Below are 25,162 nucleotides of genomic sequence, written 5' to 3' on the forward strand. Positions count from 1 at the left end.
AATTGTCTGCTGAATCAGATGTAGCCCTGATTTAGCATGTGGAATGAAGTCGGAAGTGTGTATGTGCTTATGGTCTCCATCGCTGTAGTATGCAAGTTCCTTGCAGCCATTCATGAAATTATATGTGATACCCTCTGATACTGATGCTAGAATACTATGACTCCCACTTTACTCAGAGTGAAATGATGTGAAAAGATGTTAAGTGATTTGAACAAGACTGCTTAGGCAATTTGTGACAAATTTTGTACATTTAATTATCATTAATTAACTTTTGTGTTTAAAAGAGTTGTAGTGGATAATATCTTAAATCTCAAATGATTCAGTTTTCATCTTAAATTTGTATATTTTCTTGTTCTGTTCATTGCTTGCTGACTGTGGAAGGACAATAGAGTCCAATCTGGAATTTAAATCACAAGAATTGTTGCAAAGCTAAACCAAACTAGTAGTTTGCCTAAGAAAGAAGTAAATTCTTCATTCCTATTGTTCAGATGTCTTTCAAATAGTATCTAACATATACTAGATGTCTGCAGCTACTTGAGTATCATGGAGTGGCAGAAAATCACCATGCCGTTCCTTTCTTCATCTCTTATTTCAGTAGGTCTGTGCAGTCTGTGGTGAAAAGACAAATCTTCCCGTCTGAGTTTTCATTCTAAACCCAAGTTTTGATGATCAGTGACAGGATGCTAAAAATACAGCTAAATGTCTCTGTGATTCTGAAATTGAGTTTCTGAAAAAGCATTGTACTTGTGGTAAGAGGTAAAGTGTGAAGTTCCAGAGAAATGAGCTGTGAATTGCAGCTGCAATGGAATTGATCCTGTCAGCCTCTGCTCCACATTCTCAGGAAAAGAGAGCAGAGCAGAGAAGGAGCCAAGATCACCGATTAAATGGGATGCTAAAGTGCCAGGGGCTAGAACCGGGCTTGCTGGTCCCTCAGGTCAGAGCTGCAACTGTCAGACTTCACTGCTTGATACCCTGCTGAAGCTGACAGAAGGAGAGCAGTATGAAATATGCTGCAGGTGCCAGCAGGGGAATTAGTAAGAACTAAGTGGCTAAGCTTCAGGCATGACAGGCAGTGTGCTCCTTTGGGAGGAGAGCCTCTTCTCTTATGAATTGGTCAGCCTTATTTTCCCCATTCCCCTCATGACGTGTACCAGTGAGGCATAAGAAAATAGCTGGAATACTGAGGAACAGCAGAGATTCAGTTCATCTAGAAAACTGCAGAATGAGTGGAGAGGTCTGGCTGTATAACCTCTCTGCAGGTGGGCCTTTACCAAGTAAGGAAAAACAAAGGTTCAGCAAATAGCTGTTGTGGTATGAGGTGTGTATGTTGCATATAATATAATCAGTATGGCATATTAATCTCCTTATTCATATTCTACTCTAAAAAAATTGGTTCCAGTTGTGATTAGCATTGTGAAATGACACTTCTCTATGTAGCCATCACTTACCTTACCTGATGCAAGGTAACAAGAGCAGACCATTGCTAGGATGACAACCTTCAAGTACTACATGAATAGTTAGTGCAAGTCTCATGAGCACAACAGCAGCATCTCTATAGAATGCTTACTTTTCCACTTAAAGTTGTGAACTTACCGCGGGAAAGTGATAAAAAGACCTTGTAGAAAATAAAATCAACTAATTTAAGTCATTACGCAGTGGTAATTAATTCAGGTTTCCCTTTTAAACCATAGTCATTAGCTGTCATTCTTTTTGTGTTGTGTAACAGTTTTCTTTCCCCAGGTATCCTGCATCCTCATGATGAAGAGCATATACTTTCCAGTGTATTGGAAATGATGTACTGTGCACTCAGAACCATATCATGTTAAATATTTACCCTGGGGTATACAACGATACCACCAGAGAAGCTCAGTGCTAACTTGATCAAATGGAAACTCTTTTTCTGTCTTTGTTGCAATAACTGCTATTTTTCATGACTGTTTTGAGCTACATGGGGTTTTAATCCAAAAATTCCATTGTTACCTTAGCCTTTTTTTCTGGTTAAAAGTAGACATGTTTTGTTTCATCTCTTTCCTGCTTACTGTATGAATTAATTGATCTTACCCAAAAATTGTCAGGTACTTGAAGCATACAGATTTGTGATGACTGAGGACTCAACTATATAGAGCAGATGAGAACTGAGATCCTCATGTCTGTAATGAAGTGATGTCTGATAAATGAAAGAAGTGTAGTATTGGAAAGAAAAATAAATAAAGCAAATAAAGTAGTGGTACTTCAGGGATTAGGTTTATTGGATGAAAGAAATAATAAAGCATCATCTAATCCAGTAACCGTGTCCATCTGGAGAATTTAAAAGTGAGGTTGAAGATACAAAATGGGTAAATTCTTTGGAGTACAGGCCTTTATCTTCAGAGGCTCTTTCATGGACCTCTTTGGAATATTCAGCCTCGCTTTCTCAGTGGACATCCCCCATTAACCAGTGGTTATGCCACTTGGTGCACTGGTGTAAAGGATTGATGGCGCATGTGTAATCCTTTAGACATAAACCATTGACCAGGTCTGGGACTAAGTCTGGATCCAATCACACCTGAACTCCCATCTGAGAAGGAGTTGAGAACTCAAGAGAGTCCCTTCTGAACCTCATGACTCAATGGGAGGGTCTCCCTGACAGTTTTGTCAGACCCTGTTGTCTATGCAGTAAATACTCAAGTGTACCTTGCCACCGAATCTTGTTAAACCACTGTCAAATTTACCATTGAACTTTGTTAACTCATTCTCTTACATGAAAATATATTGTTGCTTCTCTCATGTGAGTGAAATGCATGACTTCATCTGTGACATGTATCATATAAGATATTGCTTTATTTTTCCTTACATGTCTTTCTGTGCTGTGTACCAGGTTTTTTTCTATCCTACCTCTCCCTTTCTTTCCATTAAGTGCTGTCATTGACTGGTTGACCCATTGACTTGTTGACACACCACGCTTACCCCACAAGGGGGTCATTAGGGCCCTATCACTTGCATAATCTCTGAGTGAATGGTAAGAAAATCAGATATGAGCTGTGCAGCTATCTGATACTATAGATTATGGAATCAAGTCAGGAACCAAAGCAACCAGGGTATTTGCCTTGTCTGATGAGCTTTATCCTGTGAATATCAAGAAAAGCTGTAATGTCTCCATCTTTTACAATCAAATCTCTTTTTTCCCTTGTCTGTTTTGTTAGAAGTGAAAATGTATCTGTCATTCTCATAGCAATGACTTAAAGATTTAACTAGAGGGCTAACTTGCACTTCTTATTAAGGTAACATAATATAGGAATATCTTCCTCCTGGGCGGAAATCTTGGAAAAGTTTTGATCAATTTTTTTTGTACAGCCACTTGATTTCAGTTTTAAAATGCTACGAATTAGCTTTATGTCTCTAATAAAATGATTTCTCAACTCCCCTGTGAATTTCTGATGTGCCCGCTATGGAACTAAACAGTCTGTTGCATATTGTTGCAGCTAGGAGCTTTGTTCAACTGTTTATGTTGTATGTCAGGGTCACCTCAATTTTGCTGCTTTTCTAGTCCTATTTGGCCCATTTGGATAGCATTACAGTTACACAATACCCATCAAATGTCCTTTGCTATTCATAGTCTGACCTAAATGAAGAGATGCTTAGAAGCTGATAGGAAACCAAAAAAAAGGAAGACTACCTTTTCGTGAAATTTATGTCTGAATTATGCAGAAGTAAATGCTTAAGGAAGACATGAAACTCTTAAGACTTGCTAGTCTTTGCAGTTTTCTTCTCATTAATCTTAATTCTTATACCAATGGAAAATATCCCAAACACCACAAACACCAGGATTCTTAGCTGGGGTGTCTGAGTGTAATGGCTCTATAGTGATTTATCCTTGGTGAGGACATTTTTACCAGTCAGTCCTGTCACTAGAAAGAAGACCAGGAGTCTGTTACTGAATTTGTTTTGCTTTGCCATTTTGTCAGCAGTTGGCAAATATTCTAGATTGGTGATCAACACTGTTGGGCAGTGGTAAAAAAAAAAAATAATAAAAAAAAATGCTGGAAGATTTGAAAGGGGAAAAAATACCCTGCTTTGTAGATGTTGGAACAAGTAATTTCTTAACACCTTTTCTTCAAGGAGTTAAGATGAATAACATCTTTGAACAAATATTTCAAGCATGCAGGGATTTTATTAAAAAGTAAAAAGATGAAATCCTGTGTAAATTGTTTAGAACTTGCCTAGTGAACACATGTTGATTAATAAACATAAAAGAGAGAAGATGCATATTAATTTGTTTATGTACAAGAGGCTTCTAGCTCATTAAAAGTCTTCTAAGCATTTAACCAGTGAAGCAGTGGATAAAACCAGACATCGTCTTTAATCTTGTTGAGGGCTCCAATATGAAAAAAACCCAAATTATTGCTAAATAGGTATAACAGCTCTATTAATTGACAGTGTTTTGAAAATGGAAGGAGGTGTCAACTCAGTGGTTTTGCTGTATTGCTAAATAGGTATAACAGCTCTATTAATTGACAGTGTTTTGAAAATGGAAGGAGGTGTCAACTCAGTGGTTTTGCTGTAATATGGTGGAAATTTGTGTTCGCTTTTCTATCTCAATTGCTGGGACCAGTAGGACTGAAGCAAATTTAACTTCATCAACCACAATCTTTGGTTCTTGTATATAGATAACCATAAGTTCTTGGGTATGATTTTGTTAGATGGGATTTATGGCTGGTTATCAACTGGGAGATCTCTAGGAAAGCACAGATGCAGTAGGATATTGGCTGATGTGCCTCCTGCCTTTTTCTTTTGATAGTTTGCTAAACCACAACTACAAACTGAAGTATTTGTACTGTTTATTTTAGATGTGGTAAAAAAAAAAAAAAAATGCCATTAACAACTAATGTTTATGGGAAGAGAACCCTATGGAATATTTTAAAGCAGTTGGAATATTAACTTGATGTCCTGGCCAAATAGAGACTGAGTAATTGCATTCAGTCTAACTTAAAAACAAATGAATAAGAAATAGCTGAAGAACCACCTAACACTTTTTCTTTGTATAAACAGTCCTTCAAGAAAATCACCATGTATTTGCAAGTTTCCCCTAAAATTACTTTTTCTTTTTAGATACCTGTTTTATGAAGGTTTTTGCTCTAAAAGTGTTAACACAAATTAATTAGTAAAAAAAAATGGACTTTTTTTTTTTTTTGCAAGCAACAGGTAAAAAAGTAAGCTTCGTTTCAACTGTATTGTGCACTTTGAGTTTCAGCATAAAAACTTTCTGGTATTTTGTTTGCTCTTCATTTTTCAGCAAAGAGACTTCTCTCTCCTTTTCTCTCTGTTTTTTTCCCCTGATTTTTCAGAGACATATACTTCTATTGTCATTTGCACTATGAGAGATAAAGCAATGAACTCCTGTTTCTGCTTATATGTCGTATTTACAGAACTCTGTAACTTCTTATTATTCATGTTACTTACTATTATAATATGAATAAATAATCATACCAGAATTATGTTGGTAATTTTGCAGATCCAATGCGTGGGCCACGAAAACTAGAGGTTGTGGAGATCAAATCTAGACAAATCACTATTTGCTGGGAACCATTTGGTTATAATGTCACACGTTGCCATCGATACAACCTCACAGTCCATTACCGTTACCAGGCTGGAGGACAAGAGCAAGTGAGAGAAGAAGTAAGCTGGGATACAGAAAGTTCACATCCCCAGCACACAATTACTAATCTATCACCATACACAAATGTCAGCATCAAATTGGTACTAATGAATCCTGAAGGACGAAAAGAAAGCCAAGAACTTGTGGTACAAACTGATGAAGATGGTGAGTTTTTTTATTTACATTGTACATGCATACTGCCTGATAGTCAATACTCTTTTCTACATAAGCGCATGTTGAACTTTCACTAGAATCTGTAACAGATTTTCCACCAACTTCACCAATTTTAAGGCAGTAAAGGGTCCACTCAAAGTGTTATAATGATCTTTTACGTAACCTATAACGTCACAAATGATTTAATAATTTCTTCATTAAACTTATAACTTGTGCTTGAACCATGTTCTGCCTCTTAAAGGTTCCAGTAGCAGTTTGAAGAAATTTCAGGTGATTGTCCACAGTACCCTCATGTAAGCTTTTCTATAGAGTGGTATGCTCAACATTAAATAATTGTTCTTGATTTGCAGTTTCAATTTCCCTAGCTTTGGCTTTTCAACCACTGGACACTCTTAGCTGCTTATTCAGACAATCTATTCCATATACAGACACAGAAATATATAGATATTCCCTTTCTTTTAGTAATTTTCAGCTAACATGGGGTTTTCAGATCTCTTTTTTTTTAATTTTGAGCAATAATGTAATTTGTGAGTGTCTTTTTTGAAGCAGGGTTGGCAGAATTGGCTGCTGTGTCTCTGTAATGCTCTAATAATGTTGCATGAAAAGCTTATACCATCTTCCTAAGTCCTTTGTGATATTATTGTGATTATACATGCAGAGAGTTTACTGGAGCTCTGTTAGCTGTGATACCAAAATGGAACTTCCTTGTTGAATTTATCATGCACCAGGAATCAGTTTCACCTTTCCAGAACACTCTGTACTGAGGTATAGCCCCTTAGTGCTCTCTACAAGTGTACTTTAGTTTTTTTGACCTTGCCTTTAGCCATTTAAAAATGCATACAGTTCAAAGAAACCTTATCAAATGGCTGGTATTTCTTTATATAACAGATCCGTCCTCCTCCCGTTTTTATCGTCTGCAATCTGAACAGGAATGGCTTTGTATTTTCTTCCAGATCAATGATAGATTAACTGCAAACATATTGGAAAGATTTCTAGAAAAAAATTCAGCAATGATGAGTTCCTCTTATAATAAATTTTTTAAGCCTGTCATTTAAACCTATTAAATAGTTTAATATATGCTGTATTGGTTTTGTGTAGTACTAATATATATATATATTTGATTAGCAAATCAAAATATATGAGGGAATAAATTAAACAATTTAGGAATGTATAGTTGCTAATGAAACAGATTTGATAAAGCATAGCTAACAAAAAAATTAGAATTAATTTTGCTGTCATCCTCTAATTTTGGTTTGGTTCAATTGTAGGATGTCAAAGCTGAAGACCTTATTGTTATCTGGACCATTTATGTATTTTCTCTAAAATTTTGCATATTTTCTTACTCCTGGCCCTCTCTGACCTATTAAAAACAGCATCAGTGGTTGAGGGAATACTTTGGACAAAAATTATAACTTTTTAGTATACCATACACTTTCAGTAAGGTACATAAATCTGAATGTAACACAACAGATTATACTAACCCAAATAATCATCATAATTTTTCGAATCACACAATCATGTAGGTTGCAAGGGACATCCAGAGCTCATTTATTCCAACCTTCTGCCCAGAGCAGATCGAGTGAGAGCAGATTGCTCAAGGTCTTGTACAGTTGAGTTTTGAGTATCGCCAAAGATGGATATCGCACAGCCTCTTTAGGTAACCTCTGCTAGTATTTGACCTACCTCATGGCATCACTGCTCAGTTTATGGCCTTCAGATAATTTTAGAGGGTTACCACAGTATTTTGTTATACTTCCAACTTATTTACGCTATATTTAGTTTCTCTCCCTTTACACATAAATCATTAACCCCATGATTCCAATTTAGTTTTGAAAGTTCTATCCTACTTGGAAGCAAGGTTTGATGCCCAGACTTAAGGTTGCCCTAAAGGCATAATCTTACTGGTCCATATGGGACTGGTAAGCCAGTTCAGAAACCATCACCTGTGTCCTTGGAGCTTCCCCATGGTAGAGCAAGGGAGTCTATGGAGAGCTATTGAGAGGTGACTATGAAGTCTCAAACCATGTAAACTCCCAGACAAACAGCATGGAGCAGTAGAAGTGAGGATAGTGCTCTACCAGACCTAGCAATGGCAAGGAGTCACCAGATGTCTTGCTTGCAGATCTTCCTATTTTTTAATCATTTGGGTAAATCTCAGTAAGCAGTCTGAGAAGTTATCTCAACCACTGCAGCAAGTAGTTTCCACCTTCTTTCTCTAGCATGTGGAAATTGTTAAGTGTATCTTCTTAATGGATTTTCACATACAGTTTGTAGGAAAGTGCTAACCCATCAATGCCTGTTGCCTCACAAGAGTCCTGTGTGCATTTTTCAGGATTTTCTTTTCACATTCCATTGCAAGTATTGTTGCAAATATAAAATTGCAGATACATGTCCATGTGCTGTTTATACATCTCCTTCTCTGACAACTGTGCTGAGGTTGGCTCGGGCATGAGGTAATTGTTGCAGAACAAACAGGAAACAGAAGCAGATACCTGAGAGCAGTTGACATACCTTTTGTCAAAACCTTCGGACATCCCTGTCTCTTCAGAGGTCATTTCCATAAATTAAGAGACTTTAAGGAAAATTAATAATGTCAGATTTTCAGTTTGACTGCTTCATAATTTCCTTATGTTCACCCTGTTGTAGGTCTTCAGTCCTAATGTCAGTGAGCATTACTGTTCTCTGTATCACATGGCTTGTCTTCCCCAACTAATCATTCTAATTCAGTCTGTTGAAACTATACCTTGTTACTTCAATGCTTTTTATATAGGAATGGTTAATATGTTTTTCACTATGGGACAGTAACACTATTGATAAGTAGGTATTACAAGTAGATATTGCCTAATTCCTTATAAAAAGCTGATTTGTCCTTTCCTTTCATCAGTAATGTTTTACAGGAAAAGTGCGATGCTCACTAATTCTTACGCTGAAGGTGACATATGTTTCCTTAATGGCACTATCTTGTTAAATAAATAATTCTCCTTCTGAGCTACTCTGGCCTTTGCTTCTTCAGTCTTGGGGAAATAATAGCAGGACGGTTTTTATGCCTCAACAGCGCAAATATTAAGCAGAGTGTCTCCTGAAATTTTTCTCAAAACAGCATTTTTTCCTTTTTGTATCTGTTAGTCCCGAGTGCTGTGCCACTTGAATCCATTCAAGGGAGTACCTTTGAAGAGAAGATTTTTCTTCAATGGAGAGAGCCAGCGCAAACATATGGTGTGATTACTTCGTATGAGGTACCTAGCATTTTGCCATGTTTTTATTTTTATGTATAGTTTTGATTTTCAAAAGTGCATAATTAGTAAGAAAACTAATTTTTTTCCACAGTTTATATAAAATGAATCTTCTTTTTGAAGATAGTAGGACTTACAAAGTAATAAAATCAAATACATAATGTAGGAGTGAATTATGCAGGACCCAAAATGTCATTGGGTTATCAGCTTTAAGAAAACTGCTAGTTTTAGAACCATGTGGTATAGATCCTATCTAGTAATGCGGATCAAATATTTAAAAGATTAAAAGACAGATCTTAGTGAATTTTTTTAAAAATAGGAAACATAACACAGTGGTGACAGTCAACATCACATTTAGATAAGTCTCATTACAGGAAGCCTATTGTGATAGAAACTAGCAGGCATAATTAAAAAAAAAAGAAACATGTTTTAAATGCAAATTCAACAAAAATGTATGTTGTTAGATGTCTAAAAATTGCTGCTTTTCCTCATCTGGAACCTCTGCCTGAATACTTTGTAGAAAAATGGACAAATGACTGCACAGATTAAGCTGTCAGACAGTAATCACTGTTGAGCTTCTTACCTGACCTTAGTACAAAGTTGGTATTGAAATGTTTTGTTCAAAAAAAACCCACCTAAATGAGATACAGTGTAAAAGAAAAGTTAAATTGAATGGTAACCTATTGATACTGTTTTGAAAACTATTTTATTGTAAGAGGATAAAATGTTATGAAAAAGTATGAACTGATTTTTTATGAAGCTAACTACTTTCCAGCTAGTTCAACAGCTGCCTGTCTTCAGGAATCAGAATATTTTAGTTAATATGTTAATGTTTAGAAACACATACTGGTGAATCATCTTTCTACTTATGAACATGCATGCATGTCTAATTACATCGCTGAGGAGTATATGCACTGTATACATGCAGTTCATTCTTAAATGTTTATATACATACATAACTCCATCAGCTGTAATGGGAGTTGTGCATTCAGAGTATTCAGTGTATTCAGAGATGAAAAAGAATGGCTTGGCCAGACTTTCTAAGGTAGTCAGGACTGTAGAGGTCTCTGAACATCAAAGAACCTAGCATTCCAACAGGGAAGAGAATATTGAAAAGAAAATACTGATATCTCCTTATACTGTTTATCTAATACACCTCAAAGCAGAGACGGAGGGAGCAAGGCAATCAGTTGAATCAGAAACTTGATTTAATTAATTTTTAAGTGAAAGATACCAACAGACTGATGCAACCAAGCAGTCACTTTTTTTAAAGATGCCAACTCAGTCCAGGCAGGTGACTGAATATGAACAGACACCTAATTGCTGGAAGCTTGTTTGTCAATACTCTTCTGCCCTGGTGTTTGCTTATAAGCCTAAAATGTATCACAAAGTTTTTATAAATATGATTGGTAAACTACCTGGAGGCCAACAGACATACACAGTGAATCACAGGGACATTTTACCTATTTTAAATGTGTACTTCAAGTGAAATATAAAAGTATACTTGAGGTATATTTTAGCTAACTGAAGTAACACACAGGATAAGATCCAGACAAGTTAGGTGAAATTTAAGTACCTGTGTTTTATAGGTTGATTTCGACGATCCATCTCTCAGCAGGCATCTCTCTGGCTGATTGTTGTGCTGTCAAGGTAATGCATCCAGCACAGCTCCAAATCACCCAAGCTTGAGAAGTGAGGTGTCTAGCTCCTGCCTACACCTTGCTGCAAGCCAAAGCTTAGACAAAGAGGCATCTAAGCCTTGGTGGTGTGTGCATCAACAATTCTGATCTAAAAAAGCATGGCCACTAAAGCTGCTCTGATACAAACATATGCCATGTTTGGTATGTTCATGAAAACTATGGTGCTCATGGCGTTCGCCTTTCAGAGAATGGCCTAGCAGATGAGCACTAATCTAGTAAGGGGGAGGCCTGGCTAGGGGACATTTCAGCCTGAGGGATTCCTCAATTCATGATAATCTGCCTGCAGGGGAGTGACTCAGGCGCAGAGCCACAGCGAGGGGTGAAAAGCGCCTTCCATTCACCTGTCACCTGCCACTGGGCTGTACACAACCAGGGGTGAAAGAATTGTAGTGCCAGGAGGAAAGCAAGTACGAGGGTGCCAGGTATGTTAGTCTAGAGTTGAAGACATGCAGCTTGGGTGAGGCAAAAGAGCAAGTAGGTAAGCCTGAGTCAGATCTAGGAGCAAGGCTGCTCTTTCCAGGGCAAGCTCTTTGGCTGGTAGCTGTTTTTTATAGGGGTAGCCTTAAGACTACAGCAACAGACACCTTCTTTCAGCAGGAGATCCATCCCAAGGTGTTGATCCCAGCAGACAGATGAACTTAATGTGCAGTCCTCAGTCTGCATTGCTGCTCCCAGAGAAAAAGCTCAATCTCACCTCTGTGTCTAGCATTTCTTACTCTGAGTACCTAACTTCGTATGTTGTTAAAAATCTTATAACTTAGTCTGTTTTCTGGGGCCAGGCGTTTGTTTTTAGTGCGTGAGGGTGACAGTCTTTTAATATATGTGGTGGGAAAAACTGTGCGTTGAAGTATCAAGTATTAAAGTATTCATTGCTCTTGTGAAATTAAGTGCAAATCCAATTATTTTACCAATATTTAAAGAAAGAAGCCTTTAGATGAAAAAATGACATAATGACAAATTTTACTGGCTTGCTTCTCTGTCACCAATACAGGTCCACAGTTGTAGGAATGAAAGGATTAGTTCTTTTGGGCAAGGTTTCATCTAAATTCGATAAAAATAGTCAACATCCAGTGAGAAAATTACCCTCATGCCCTTTTATTTTCATCAGTGCAAAGCTGAACTGGCATTAGCAATGGTAGACATAACAAATTGGTTTAAAAAAAAAAAAAAAAGTAGGAACAGTCTTTCAAGTAGTAGTGAAATACAGAAACAGTGCAAGTTCATTTTAACCAGGCAAAACACTTCTTTTTTTCATGTGTTCTGCATGATCCATGGAAGAACTTATTTCATTAGGGAACATCAGCCACTTAGCTATCTAATAACTAAACACTGCAAAAAATTTGTAAGAATCTAACATAAACTGCAGATTCTCCAATGGCCTGGTATTATTTTGAATAAAACTTAAGTGAGATTTTGGAAAATACAGTTAAGAATCATAGAAATACAGAAAAGAGAGTGAAAGGGAACTGCAATAGTTCGTGTATCTGTGGCAAAACAGGATCAGCTGTATAAAAAACATAGCTGTGATGTAGTTGTCTAACCTGTCTCTGAAAAAAGTTATGACCCACTCTCCCACAAGCAGACGTAACAACACTTACCATCAGAAAGGGAGATTTTGTGCAATATGTAGCCTTAATTTCTTTACTGATAAAAGTTCAGGTATTTGGTAGTGTAATCTTCTTCTGTCTTCTGTTATATTTAGAAGGGTTAGTTGAGTGGTTTTTAAGGCACTTTCAGTTTAATTTATGGATGAGGAGTTGTAGAGGATCTGCCTATATCTACCAAAATAATGTTGAGGTTTATCTAGATGGTATCAAAGTTTTTATTACTAATTTTCAGCACTTTATTGATGTTATATCAGATAGGCCATATAAAAATCAATTTTCATTAAGTCAGATGTTTTAGGAAATTGCAAGCATTTAAGGTGTGTAATGCCAACACTTAGATGTTTCTATGTATTGTTTTGTGTGTCATTAATTACAAAGATGTGGAATAAATATAGCGAAAAGAATGTCAATTATGACTTTATATAATAAGCATATTGGAATTATACAAATGAAACTGTAAAAGTAAAAAGGAGGGATGAATCTTTTTTCTTTTTAATTTTTTTAGTGGATTTCTTATTTTTAAATTCTCATTACAGTGCATGGAAATTAGTAATTAATAGAAGAAATCTGGATCAAGTTTTACTGTGAACTTATATTAACACTTCTAATGAAAACTAAAAATAATTTTTGAATCAAAGAAGGAACTGAGGATACAATATACACTCTGCATATATTGCCTAACGTTTTATCTCTCCTTTCCTCCAACTGAGAATCTGACCTAGGTACAATATAATAACCTGAAAAATTCCAAATTAGCAATTACAATAGCTAAGCTTCAGACTAAAATACAAGCTTTACCCACTTCTCAAAAATTTGCCTTAAGCTGCCCTTACCATCTTTTACGGATAATCTTATTCAGAGCAAAGTGTAATTATAGTGAAGTCAGCTGGAACTGGGGGCTACACCTTATGGTATTCACTTATCTGTTTTACCTGGTTGTTTTGGTTTTCTTATTGTTGCTGATCAAAACCAACAGTAAGATGAATTGAAAAAATGACACTCTTAAAGCCAGCATCTTGAAGGAATTAATGTAAGCCTGAACCCATCCTTTAGAGTTGTAATCTTGCTGCCTCTAAGTCTCTGTATCTATAAAAGTAATAAGTCATACCAGTTATGGCTGAGTTTCTGTGTCCCTTCATGTGATTTGGGATTTGAAGAGTATAAGAGAGTAAGATAGCTTATCATAAAATGTCTGACAGTGCATACATCAGAAGGGTTTACTGGATAAAGATGCAATCTCTGTCCCCCTGCTGAAGGCAGTTTATAACTTTCTTATTCTTTTACAGATCACCTACAAAGCAGTCAGTTCCTTTGACCCAGAAATAGATTTATCCAATCAAAGTGGACGAGTCTCAAAGCTAGGGAATGAAACGCACTATCTCTTTTTTGGACTGTATCCTGGCACTACCTACTCTTTTACCATCAGAGCCAGCACAGCTAAAGGCTTTGGACCTCCAATCACAAATCAGTTCACCACTAAAATATCAGGTACTTGATTAAAGAATATTATTGTTTGCTTATGATAATGACATGGGTAATTCTTTCATTGTTTACTTGTTCTTCAGGATTTAGCAAGCAACAAATTGAAACAGTAAAATACATGTTCATCCATGAAGATAACAGAGTGACATATATTAACATATCTGAAAAACTTCAAAGTGCTTAAATATCAGCTAGTACTTTGACATTCCTGTTCACAACTGTAACTTATCACGTAAGAAACCCTATGAATTATGTGCCTGCAGTCAGTGCCAGCTGCTGTTGCAACATTTAGTGTAGGGGTTTTTGGACATGAGGAGGAAGGTTTCATTCAGAGCTTAGTCAGCCTTGACATGATTCTAAATTAGTACCGTAACGGTGCTGGAAAATATCTTTAATGAGCCATGAACAATTGAGAGCAAAGCAGAAATACTGTATGTCTAGTGCTTGCTTAGGAAGCGTAGCTAACTGCCAGCCTGCATATGTTCCTAGCAGGCATGTGGACTGAAGTGGATATGAAACTGCATTAGACAAGAACATCAGGACTAGTGGTTTTCAGATAACAGCAGCATGACTCTGTCACTTCTGCAGATCCATGAACAATATTTTAAAGCCCTCCCAGAGGCAGAGGAACACTTCATTTCTCTAGCTGATGGGATGCAATATTATTACGTCCTCTAAAATGCTTATGTAATTGATGAGAAAATGTTTTGCAAAGTTGCAGTTGAAATCCCTTTACTCTTCACTTCTCTACATTGTTCCTGGGAATTAAACTGACAGTTGAACCACGGTCCCTTGATAACATTTATAGAAAATTGCCTTATCTATTTGTGGTCAACTGTGCTTTTCAGAAAGGATAAAGGAAAGCATTTGGGTACAAAATCTTCTTTCTTTTTTACTCTCATTCTGTGTAATTTTCCCCATCACTCATTTTCTGTCCTCACTGAAATGAAAAGAAGTAATAAGTATTAATCAGAAATAGAGCAATTGCTTTTTTCTTATTATAGGAAAAGGTGGTTAATGCAAGGTGGAAGCTATTGCCAATAGAGATGTTTGTTTCAAGTTAGAAAATTATTCTTTATAGACAGTTAAACATAATTAACACTAATCAGTAAAGATGGGGTTCATTTTCCATCCCCTTTCTTATATTGAGCAGAAACCTTCTCTGTCAGGAATCAATTTCTGACACAGCAAAACTTGATATGAGTTAGGATGGCAGAATCAGCCCTTATTAGAGTGAGTAAAGAAGACTATTGAGAGTGAATGAGTATCTGGATACTTGGGAATAGTGCTGGATCTTAAATTGTTGTTCTTTTCTAAATTTGATATGTCACCAACTAGAACTCAGTACTGTAAACAGACATTGCAGGCATGCTTGAGATTGAAGCTAATGTCCAAGCTACCATGTGGTGAGGTTCTGCAAGCTGTCTTGTCTGCACCCCATTCTCATTACTTCATGTTACTACTACTAACAGGGAATGTTTATGACTTGTTCATGCATAGTTAAAGACAGTCTCTTGATGATTTAAAATAGAAGCAGAATGCATGCATTTCTTAACACCACTGAAATATCACAACTGAAATTTTAGCTGTTGAATATGGTACCCTCTTTGCAGTGCTATTGGCCTGTGATCTCATTGTCTCACTGTAAGGCTCTGAGACTCTTGATGAGGCCAGCGCTTTCCATTTTAGAGACGTGAAACTATAGATGAAAGGTTTCACTATTTTGTAGAACAGATGAGGTGACAACAGTGCTTTCTGACCAGTTTCTGCATTGAGTCATTGCATTTTACTTTGTCTAACTCTAGACTGCATTTTCATCTGAATAAAATACTCTTAATTTCCTGTCTTAAGTGTTTGAGTAGTACTGTTCTGTGTTGTAAATAGTTGCCGTGTTTCATTCTACAGTTATGTGATTGACACTGATGGATTAAGTGATCTGTATGTAAAAACGTATTACCAAAAGCAGAGCTTGTAGCAGTGCATGCTATCAAAATAGATGGGCACTCTGTTAGAAGCCTGTTTTCTGTTGCATATAACTTTGTGAAAAGTCAGCTATGCAGGCTGAAATTTTGTATGCTGCCTTTCATACTAAGAAGAATTTCATCCATTTCAGGAACATGGCTGATGTCATGAAAAATTCTGGTGACCGATACATTACTGAATTGCTTTCAAACAGGGATTTAAATATTTAGCAAGAAGAGAGACATTACTCTGAGCCATCACTCTGAAAATCTCTCCAGATTTGGGCAATTTGTAAATGTTGCAGTTTGCACACAAATGGTGGAAACTTGACAGAATTGAGCAGGGAATGTCACCATAGATGCCATACTCACTAAACAGATTTAAGTTCTCCAAGCTTTTAGAGCCTTGCCCGTGTGTTTGTCAACTCAGTGTGGCCCAACACAGATAGAGAGTCTCTAAGGGCCTTACCTTTTAGTGCATCTGAGCTTTCTGCTGCTGAAGACCAGGGTGTGCAGTTACAAAAACTGAGAAGGAAGAGTATCTCCTGTTTTCTCTGTTTATTGATATGCTCCTTCTTTACTTGTGGGCAGTATGGAGAAGGAAGAGTCCTAACCTAGACAGGAGAATAGTGGAAGAAAAGATAACGTCCAAGTGTCTGTGGAGAAGAGAAAAAGGAACCAGGACTAAAAGGCAGGACTGGGAGAACCACACCTCATATCCTGGACAGGAAAACAATTTTGGTGGAGGGAGACTAAGATTAGTAAAGACTGCAAGTAGGGACCTAGGAGTCATAAGTTAGGAAGAGTACAAGAAGTGTTAAAATGCGGACAGGAGACCAAGGGTGAGAAATGACACTCACAATGTTCCAAAAACATTCAGAGTTTATACAGCTTTTTGGAGATGCAGTTACTCTGTGCTTCCCTTATTTTCAAGATGGTCAACTTGAGAATGGGGCATCATGTGAACAAGTTCTGGATATTCAAAACTGCAAAGCTGAAATATGTGAAACTTGTGTCTGAATCTTTAAAGTACTGTGTAATACTGTGCCTTTAGGCTTCTCAAAGTGGGTACCCAAATTGCTTAAAATGATTAGTCTAAATGTTTGTGCCTTATATCCAGGAATGCAAACAGAATAAGAAACTCTCATCTTACAAGGAGTTTTTTGAAGATTATTTTTTTTATTTATGAAGCATTTCAAAACTGGTGAATATCAATGAAAAGCGGTGATGATGTTGTTTTCACAGAAGACTGAAGAGTTGTGGGCAAAAGTGTTAATGCAATCCTTACTTGGATATATAGTGCAATATGGATAAAGGAGAGAGAAGTTCATATACCTTTCAAGTAAATGCAGCTTCTACTGGGAAGATGAAAAGTATTGGAAAGTACACTTGAAGGAAAGACTTGCGTTGTTGGAGCTATTTAATTTGCTAGAGGAGCGTAGAGGTTGATATTATCTCTATGATAATATATGAGTATAATATATGAGATAATATATGATATACTCTGAGTAACTTCCATCAGTATGGTACACAAAGTATCCACTGGCTGGAAGATGAACCTAAATGTACATTTGCAGATACTCTTCTTGAGATAATTTTTCATTTCCAAGTCATGTATTCTCAATACTTTCTGCAGCCTTACTCTTACTAGCATCTGTTTCCTGTCTTGAAATTGGCAGAGCTGGGATTTCTTTGATTTTGATTTTTTTTTTTTTTTTTTTTTTTTTTTTTTGCTTGTCGTGGTTTAACCTCAGCTGGCAACTAAGCACAATGCAGCCGCTTGCTCACTCAGAAAAAAAAAAAAGGAAAACTTGTGGGTTGAGATAAAGACCCACAGGACAGAAAAGAAGGTGGTGATGATGATGATGATGATAAAAAAACAACCAATATTAATAAAATAAATTTGGAATATACAAAACAAGTGATGCACGATACAATTGCTCACCACTCGCTGACCAATGTCCAGTTAGTCCCCGAGCAGTGATCTGTGCCCTCCCTGGTGAACTCCCCCCCCCATGACATCCCATGGTATGGAATACCCCTTTGGCCAGTTTGGGTCAGCTGTCCTGACTGTGTCCCCTCCCAACTTCTTGTGCCCCTCCAGCCTTCTTAATGGCTGGGCATGAGAAACTGAAGAATCCTTGACTTAGTCTAAACACTACTTAGCAACAACTAAAACCATCAGTCTGTTACCAACATTATTCTCGTACTAAATCCAAAATATAACACTATACCAGCTACTAGGAAGAAAATTAACTCTATCCCAGCTGAAACCAGGACACTGCTGAAGTTATTTTAAGAGTTGTCTCACACTTATGTTGTAACAGAAAGCATCTTAGACCTATAATATGTTTTTTATATTTGAAGAAGTCTTTAAAATTACCTATTCAAATAAAGATTCAGCTCTTGAAAGAAGAAATACAGGAATAATTATTATTTTTGCCTCTTTTCTTTTCTTATTCTAGCACCCTCTATGCCACCATATGAACTTGAAACACCTTTGAATCAAACTGACAGCACTGTGACAGTATTGCTGAAACCTGCACAGAGCAGAGGCGCTCCTGTCAGGTACTGGGGGAATAATCTTTATAAAATTTAAACCAAATTGATTAATTTCTTGAACGTGTTTTCTGGGGATTTTCTACACAGCAATCAGTGTCTAAATTCATGTCTGTATTAGCTCTAATTAAATTAAATAACTGAAGAAAATGAAAGTGCTTTGATGTTGAGTGTTCATGTATTGTTTAAAGGATTTGATCCAGATGCAAGTGGCTTGTTCTTTGAAGATAAGGAACAAAGCCATAGTTCTGTTGTGTGGGTGGCTTCTTTAAGGTAATTGCTTACTGCAGTGTTATAAGTTCAAGGGCATATCATTTTTTATGCTGAGCTACTGTCTTTAATATTCACTCTTCTTGTTTACTTCACAGATTTAAGATAATCAACGCTTAGTAAGTAAGTTAGCCAATTTAAACAATATGTACTGTAACATTGAGAAAGTACTTACATTTAATTGACTGTGACAGCAGAAATAGAAAAAAAAATCAACCTGGAAAACCAGTAGCTCAGATTCTTTAGTGTTATATAGTACCCATTAATGAATTTCCAATTTGCAGAGGTTTATTTCACTGCCAGATACACAGTACTATGTAAGTCCTTCATTGATTAGAATAAAAGATGCCTGCTTATCAGTGAAGAAAACAGCAATGATTAGATTATTTTGAATGAGAACCAGTAATGAGCTCAATGCTCTGAATAATTGAAAATACAGGTGAGAGAAATACAGATTTTTCAGAGATTTAGAATGTTTTTCCTTTTGGCTAATCATGTATCATCAAAAATGGTTAATTCTTTTGTTTCTGTAGGAAGAGTTTCCACCTATAGTGAATGACTATCAATAATTTTCATTGTGATGCTAAGGTTTTTCATAATTCTTTTTGTCTGGGAAATACAGATCTGGTATGCTTGTATAGGCATGAATGAAAATAAATGTTCTTTGGGTTTCTTCAGAATATTCAGCGTTTCATGTAATTAGCTTTTTTTACTATGCAACATATTCATTGTTGCATTATATATTACATGTATCTAGGTCTGCATTTAGGAAATGCCATCCTGTTGGTCATTTAGACAACTTTTTAAAAAGAAAATGTAACATTTTGGGGAAGTCTGAACCAGCTGAGAAAAAAACCAAACCAAATTAAATAAAGCAGATTTAATGAAACTGTTTGATTTAGCAGATTAGATTAGAAACAGAATGATTTGATGTTTCTCTTACTTTCTCTCACAAAGCTGTAGTGTGGTCTTTCTGAATTCAAGCATCTGGATTAAAATAATACCACTTGGAGTCATTGTTTAAAGACAAATGTATTAGACCGTTAGTAAAAAAACAGTTTCATTCCTTTTATCTGCATCATGAACTAAACATGATTGACTCCTGTAGCAGTAGTGACACATCAGAAATTTCACTGACAATAGAAAGGAGATTAAGGCATGCCAAATAAGGGGATGAGTGGTTAGGAAAATAGGAGGAGAGATTTAAAGTAACGTGAAGCTGTAGAACTGACAGATGAACACACAGCAGCAATATACCAAGGACCTTTGCAACAGGTCTTAAAATGAATGCTGACTGCAAATTCACAATGTAAATACTGAGTGAAGCAGAGAGTGAAAATTAAAGTAAGAATTTCTTCATACTTTTATCATTTTATTGTGCATTACTCACAAGCACACTGTCATTGCATAGCTTGCAGAACACATTCTGCATATGGATTTTATCATCTTAATCTGTGTTCATTGGATGTTAAAAGTTTAGACATACTTCATTTATGCACACCACTAAGCAAGATGCGTTGTCTGTTGATTCTGCTACAACTATCAGCTTGGTTAATGCAGATTTTTGAAACTGCATTAAACTTGCAGTGTAAATTATTGTTGTTTTATTGATAAACGCATCAACCATGTCACATAAAATTCTATAATTCCTGAGATGGATAAGGAGAGCACAAATTCCACCATTCAAGTCAACAAAGCTAATACCTGAGGTCGTTCAGAATTCCAGCTTTTTTCTGTGATTAAATTCTTTTTGTCTACTTAAATATGAAAAATCCCCATATCTTATACCTTACTTAGAATCCACATACAACCACCACAACATAAAAGGAGAGAAGGGGCAATGCTGATTGTTTAAATATTGATTCAAAAAGCAGGCTTTATAGAAATGTTCAGGAAGCTCTGTTTACAATGATAAAGTACAGGTTAATCATGAAGGCCAAATGGCATTCCAGGTTGTTTTAGTATTCATAAGACTGGACATGATTAAAATGTATTTTGTCAGAGTTTTAATATGACAAATACTGCTTGCTTTGTCTTCAATTTCAGATCCAGCATGTTTTATGGCTGTTGCTGTGTTTATTTCAAGGAGATTATTTTGGAATTATGTATGTTTAAGGCAGTAATGCATTCAGTAATGATGAATGTATGCACTTCTTTAACAGCTGGCTCAGCTATTTTGATTTTTAGAATGATTGTAATTTGCAAGGCTTTTTTTTTAGTTTAAGATGATGGCCCTGTGGAAATTGTCTAATATATGTCTTATTGTGAATATTCTTTTTTTTTCAAATAAATGTGTATGTAAGAGTCAGTAAAGTTTTAAAGAATTTGCATAAAAAGCATGCAAATGCAAATATTTTTTCAATGAAGGCTCTTCAACATTTGCTGAGGAACTTAATCTTCCAATGCAGTATTGTTTGTACCTTTTACTTCTTCAGGGCAGGTTAGCCTAAAGTTTAGAAGACCCTGGGGCCAAATTGTCTGCAGGTACATAGATTGGTTAGTTCCATATACTTCAGCAAGGAATGCTAATTTATTGCAAAGATCTGGCTCATACACAGAAATGAAAAATGTAATGCTCAGTGACTGCATGTATTTAGTGTTATTTATATATTCTTCTATGTTAGAAAGAGCTTTAGATTGTTTGCTGCATTCCATTATAAAAGGTTCTTGTGAGCTTCTCTGGAAAAGTTTTCCTGCAAGCTTTTAGCTTCAGTGGGGAGAAGCAAGTTTTCTTCGTCACATAGATTTCCATTCAGTTTTGCCGTGATAAAGGTTGAGTGTTGCCACTGCTTTTATCTCACTTACATAATCAGCAAAATGCTGTCACCATAGCACCCTCCTCCTGCTATTCTGTGCCACATCCTCAAAAAGCCTTAACAGTAAACATTCCAAAGATTTAGCCCCAGATAACACTGGAACCACCTGGCAATAGCAAGCAATCTAGGAGCAGCAGACTGGGGCAAGGAGCATGAAGGATAAGAAAGACGGCAAGACTATCCAGGCTCTACTCTGCCTCCTGCTCTCATATTATTACATTACAGAGTTTGGCTCAGCTGGATTTGCCCCATTAAAGCCTTCTAATCAGTTAATGGCCCATTCAGCCACCCTTCCTGCTCTTATAGGCACCACAGACGGTTGGTACTTTCCTCTTTCAGCCTAAAGTGAGAGAACAAGAGGGCCAAGCATGTCAGCTAGCAATGCCCTGTGGATGCAATACCTGGCATTTAGGATGCCAGAGTATGTCCTGTGCTGAGTGTGTGGGATCACTCCCGGCAGCACCTGGGGCTGCAAAGCCTAGACAGGATGAGAGGGACAGAGAGAATTACAGCAATTGCCAAGTAGTATAATTAAAGTACCTTAAAGAAAACACACAGAAGGAAGCAAGTAAACTTTGAATTATGTGAGTTGAAAGCTAAGAGTGTGCTAGAGTGAAGGCAGTCTGTGTACTCTCAATGCATGCCTTTTATCATCAGTGTGCCCACCTTCTTCAGCATACATAAATAAGAACAGCTCTACTGGGAAAATAAAGCAAACATCTCTTTACTTGAAGTGCTTAATTTTGAAATGTACTTCTAATCTCTCTTCCCTGAAGAAGTAATGTATATTATATTTCAGCCCAAAAGGCCATATTAAGTTATTAAGTATTTTGAAGTGCAGCTGAAAACTACCACAGAAATTTCAAACTACATGTTATCTAAAGTGGTAAGCATTCACTTCTACTACTTCGTCAGATGAACACTTCATGATGTGTTCAGATTGTCTAAATTCCACAGAGATGTACATTAATTATTGGCCTAATCCAGACCTTTAAAGGCACCCTGTAAATACTGGGCCCATTGTCACAGGTGGAATTAAGGCCACCTGCACATGGTCCCTGGGATAGGAACAGCATGATTCACAGGAAGATGCATGGTGTAAAGAAACCTTTGTCACCCCAAGTCCAGGGAGTGCTTCATTCGGTATGTGGCTTAGCCATTTCAACAACACTCATAGTATAATGATTCTTAAATGAATAACAGAGGACACCTAATTCCTACCCACTAACTAGCAGTAGGAAGGAGTAAATTAAATTGAGGTTGTCATCTTTGAAGCACAAAGACTTCCATGTAATACAACAGTTCCCCACTGGAACCACCATGCGCTGCACACAAAGCAGTGGTCACAATTGCCTTCCCATCCCTGCCACACACATTGCAAGGTAGGAGGATGTGTCTTAGGGCCTCATCTCTTTCATTCAGCATGACTGGTGTCATGAGGATCAGTCTTTCATGTGTCTGGCCATCCCCTCTGCTTTGTCACTGTGTCTACTTACTTTCTCATAGGCTGGCAGAAAGAGATTGCACTTCCTTGTGCCATGTCAGTTAGGGCACACAATACTGTTCAGAAATGGGATCATGAGAAGCCTGAGAGAGCTTTTGCAGGACCCTGCAATCTGACAGACAGCCGTCCAGAGAAGCCACTACCTATCTTTATTCTTGAAGCTTAGCATCTTCACAAAACACTCAGCTGGTCAGCAGATCAGCAGATTAAATTGTTTCACTGGCAATCAAGAAATCCAAACAAAAGCTAGCAAGCTAGCCAGGCTGTTTGGAAACGTGTGGCAGATACCATTGGAACCCAAAAAGCAGCAGGGCTTTAAGCATTCTGAATACAAAAGTTTCAGGATTTTTTTTCCATAACCTTGAAGAGACTGTGGGGCACTTGCATTGCTTTTGTGAGTACATGGGAGCCACAGGGCTGGGCCTCAAAGCTGCAATCCACTTCTCAGAGAAGAAGAAATACTGGTATCTCAGTCTGAGTTTCTATGTTGCATGGTAAGAGTGCAGCATTAATTCTCATGCATGAATTATGAAGGCAGACATCATGAGTCTGATTATAAAGTCAAGATAAGTGAACAAATGAGTTTTGAAATGGGAGAGTGCTGATTTGCACACTAAGAGACACGTTAGCATTCTGTGTGGGCGAAAACATGGCAACAGCACATGCAAATAAAAGCATTGCAATATCTGTATTTGTAGCTCTGTCCTCTCACAATTCCTACCTAGCACGTTATGTAATGCTCGCATGTTATTGTAATTTCTTTCTATTCCCCGTGACATTACATGGTAATGTAGTAATGAAAAAAAAGAAAATCTCATGTAGACACATTTGAGAAAAGAAATATCAAAAGTGTGCATTAACCAGGGGAGATTTGGAAAGCTTCCCAATAAAATGAAAACTGAACTTTGGCCTTTCAAGAGCTTACTGATAAAACAGTCTAGATATTTGGTGGATTTATGATGAAGAAATGGTTATGTTGAAATAATGTTACTATACATGTTCAAGTAGCATTACTAACTCACTAGTATTCTGAAATGTCATGTTCAAAATACAGCCTTTTGAAATACTGTGAGATCACAAGGTCTAAAGAGCATGAAGGGAAGTTACTGTCCATTCTTTAATTTGCTTGCCACAAGCATCCTTTTTATTGTTTAAGGGTCTGTAAACACGAAGACTTGAATTGTATGCTGTAGGGTCAGCTCTTGCCTGCAAACTGTATTTCCAAATCATAGTTTTACAACCTGTAAGGCAGCCAGTAAACTTGTTTGAGGATGTCTGTGATACAGAAGGGATGGGGTTTTATTAATGCCCATAATTGTCACTTCTTTATAGCAACAAGTATAATTATTTACAGCAGAAGGGTCAATTTCAGTTTCATTGAGTGAACAGTCCAATAATTGCTTATGCTGTAAAAATTCCGTAATTCTTTTTTTGTTATGCAGTAGAACTTGTCCTTGGATTTTTACTGTGACTTCAGGTAGAATTTATGGTACATGTTGCCTGAGCATGTGTGGTGCATCTTCACATGTCCTGCTGGCTTGTTCAGAAATTTCCATGGTCCTTTTACTGTGACTTCTCACATAGTCCCCGGGTAAAAGAAGCATTGATTCTTAATTTCTTTAAGTAGGAATTTGTGTCACTGGGAACCCAGCATGTAATGCTATCTGTTATTTAGCAGTGTGATTAACAAAAATTAATATATGATAAATAAAGCAAGCTAGAGCAATTCCAGGATAAAAGAGAAAATAATTATTCTATATCTCTGAAGAGATTATTTTTCAGTTTCATAACTCACTGATATTTTCTTACGAGTTTTGCTTATAATTAACAACTGAAAAATTTGCTTCACTGTTATGAGGTTCTGGGGTTTTGTGGGGAGGGGGGGGAGGTTGTAACTTTCTTTCTACATGCTGACCTTAAGTAGGATGCAGTGGACACCATGTCTTTGCATAATTCCTAATGATAGTATTCTCTGTATTGCTTACCTCTCATTCTGACAATATGGTAGTCCAGTTCAGCTAGGCTAGTTCTCTGCTAAACATCCTTTGGACCACTGTGTTTTTCCAGTCTCCCGGGTGAAGGCTGAAGTCCAGCAGCAATTCAACTGGTGAATCATAAACTCTTGGAACTCATACCGTGTTTTTCTGGCTCTGGACTGCCAACTTCAGTCAGAATTGATAAAACATGTTTTTCTTAAATCTACTTACTAAAATGAACAGCT

At 36.9% G+C, this 25,162-nt stretch overlaps 1 protein-coding gene across 7 annotated transcripts in view; it reads left to right on the top strand.

Annotated features, from left to right (window-relative positions):
- PTPRM (protein tyrosine phosphatase receptor type M) overlaps positions 1 to 25,162 on the top strand; it is a 523,234-nt gene that overhangs the window by 270,743 nt on the left and 227,329 nt on the right. For all 7 annotated transcript variants that reach the window (XM_049830233.1, XM_049830234.1, XM_049830235.1 and 4 more), the window contains exons 8-11: positions 5,492 to 5,800; positions 8,936 to 9,045; positions 13,636 to 13,837; positions 18,258 to 18,360. In XM_049830233.1, the coding sequence (XP_049686190.1) occupies positions 5,492 to 5,800; positions 8,936 to 9,045; positions 13,636 to 13,837; positions 18,258 to 18,360 (724 nt within the window). The remainder of the gene's footprint in view (positions 1 to 5,491; positions 5,801 to 8,935; positions 9,046 to 13,635; positions 13,838 to 18,257; positions 18,361 to 25,162) is intronic.

The sequence above is a fragment of the Accipiter gentilis genome, chromosome 27 (assembly GCF_929443795.1).
Source record: "Accipiter gentilis chromosome 27, bAccGen1.1, whole genome shotgun sequence".
Lineage (NCBI taxonomy): Eukaryota > Metazoa > Chordata > Aves > Accipitriformes > Accipitridae > Astur > Astur gentilis.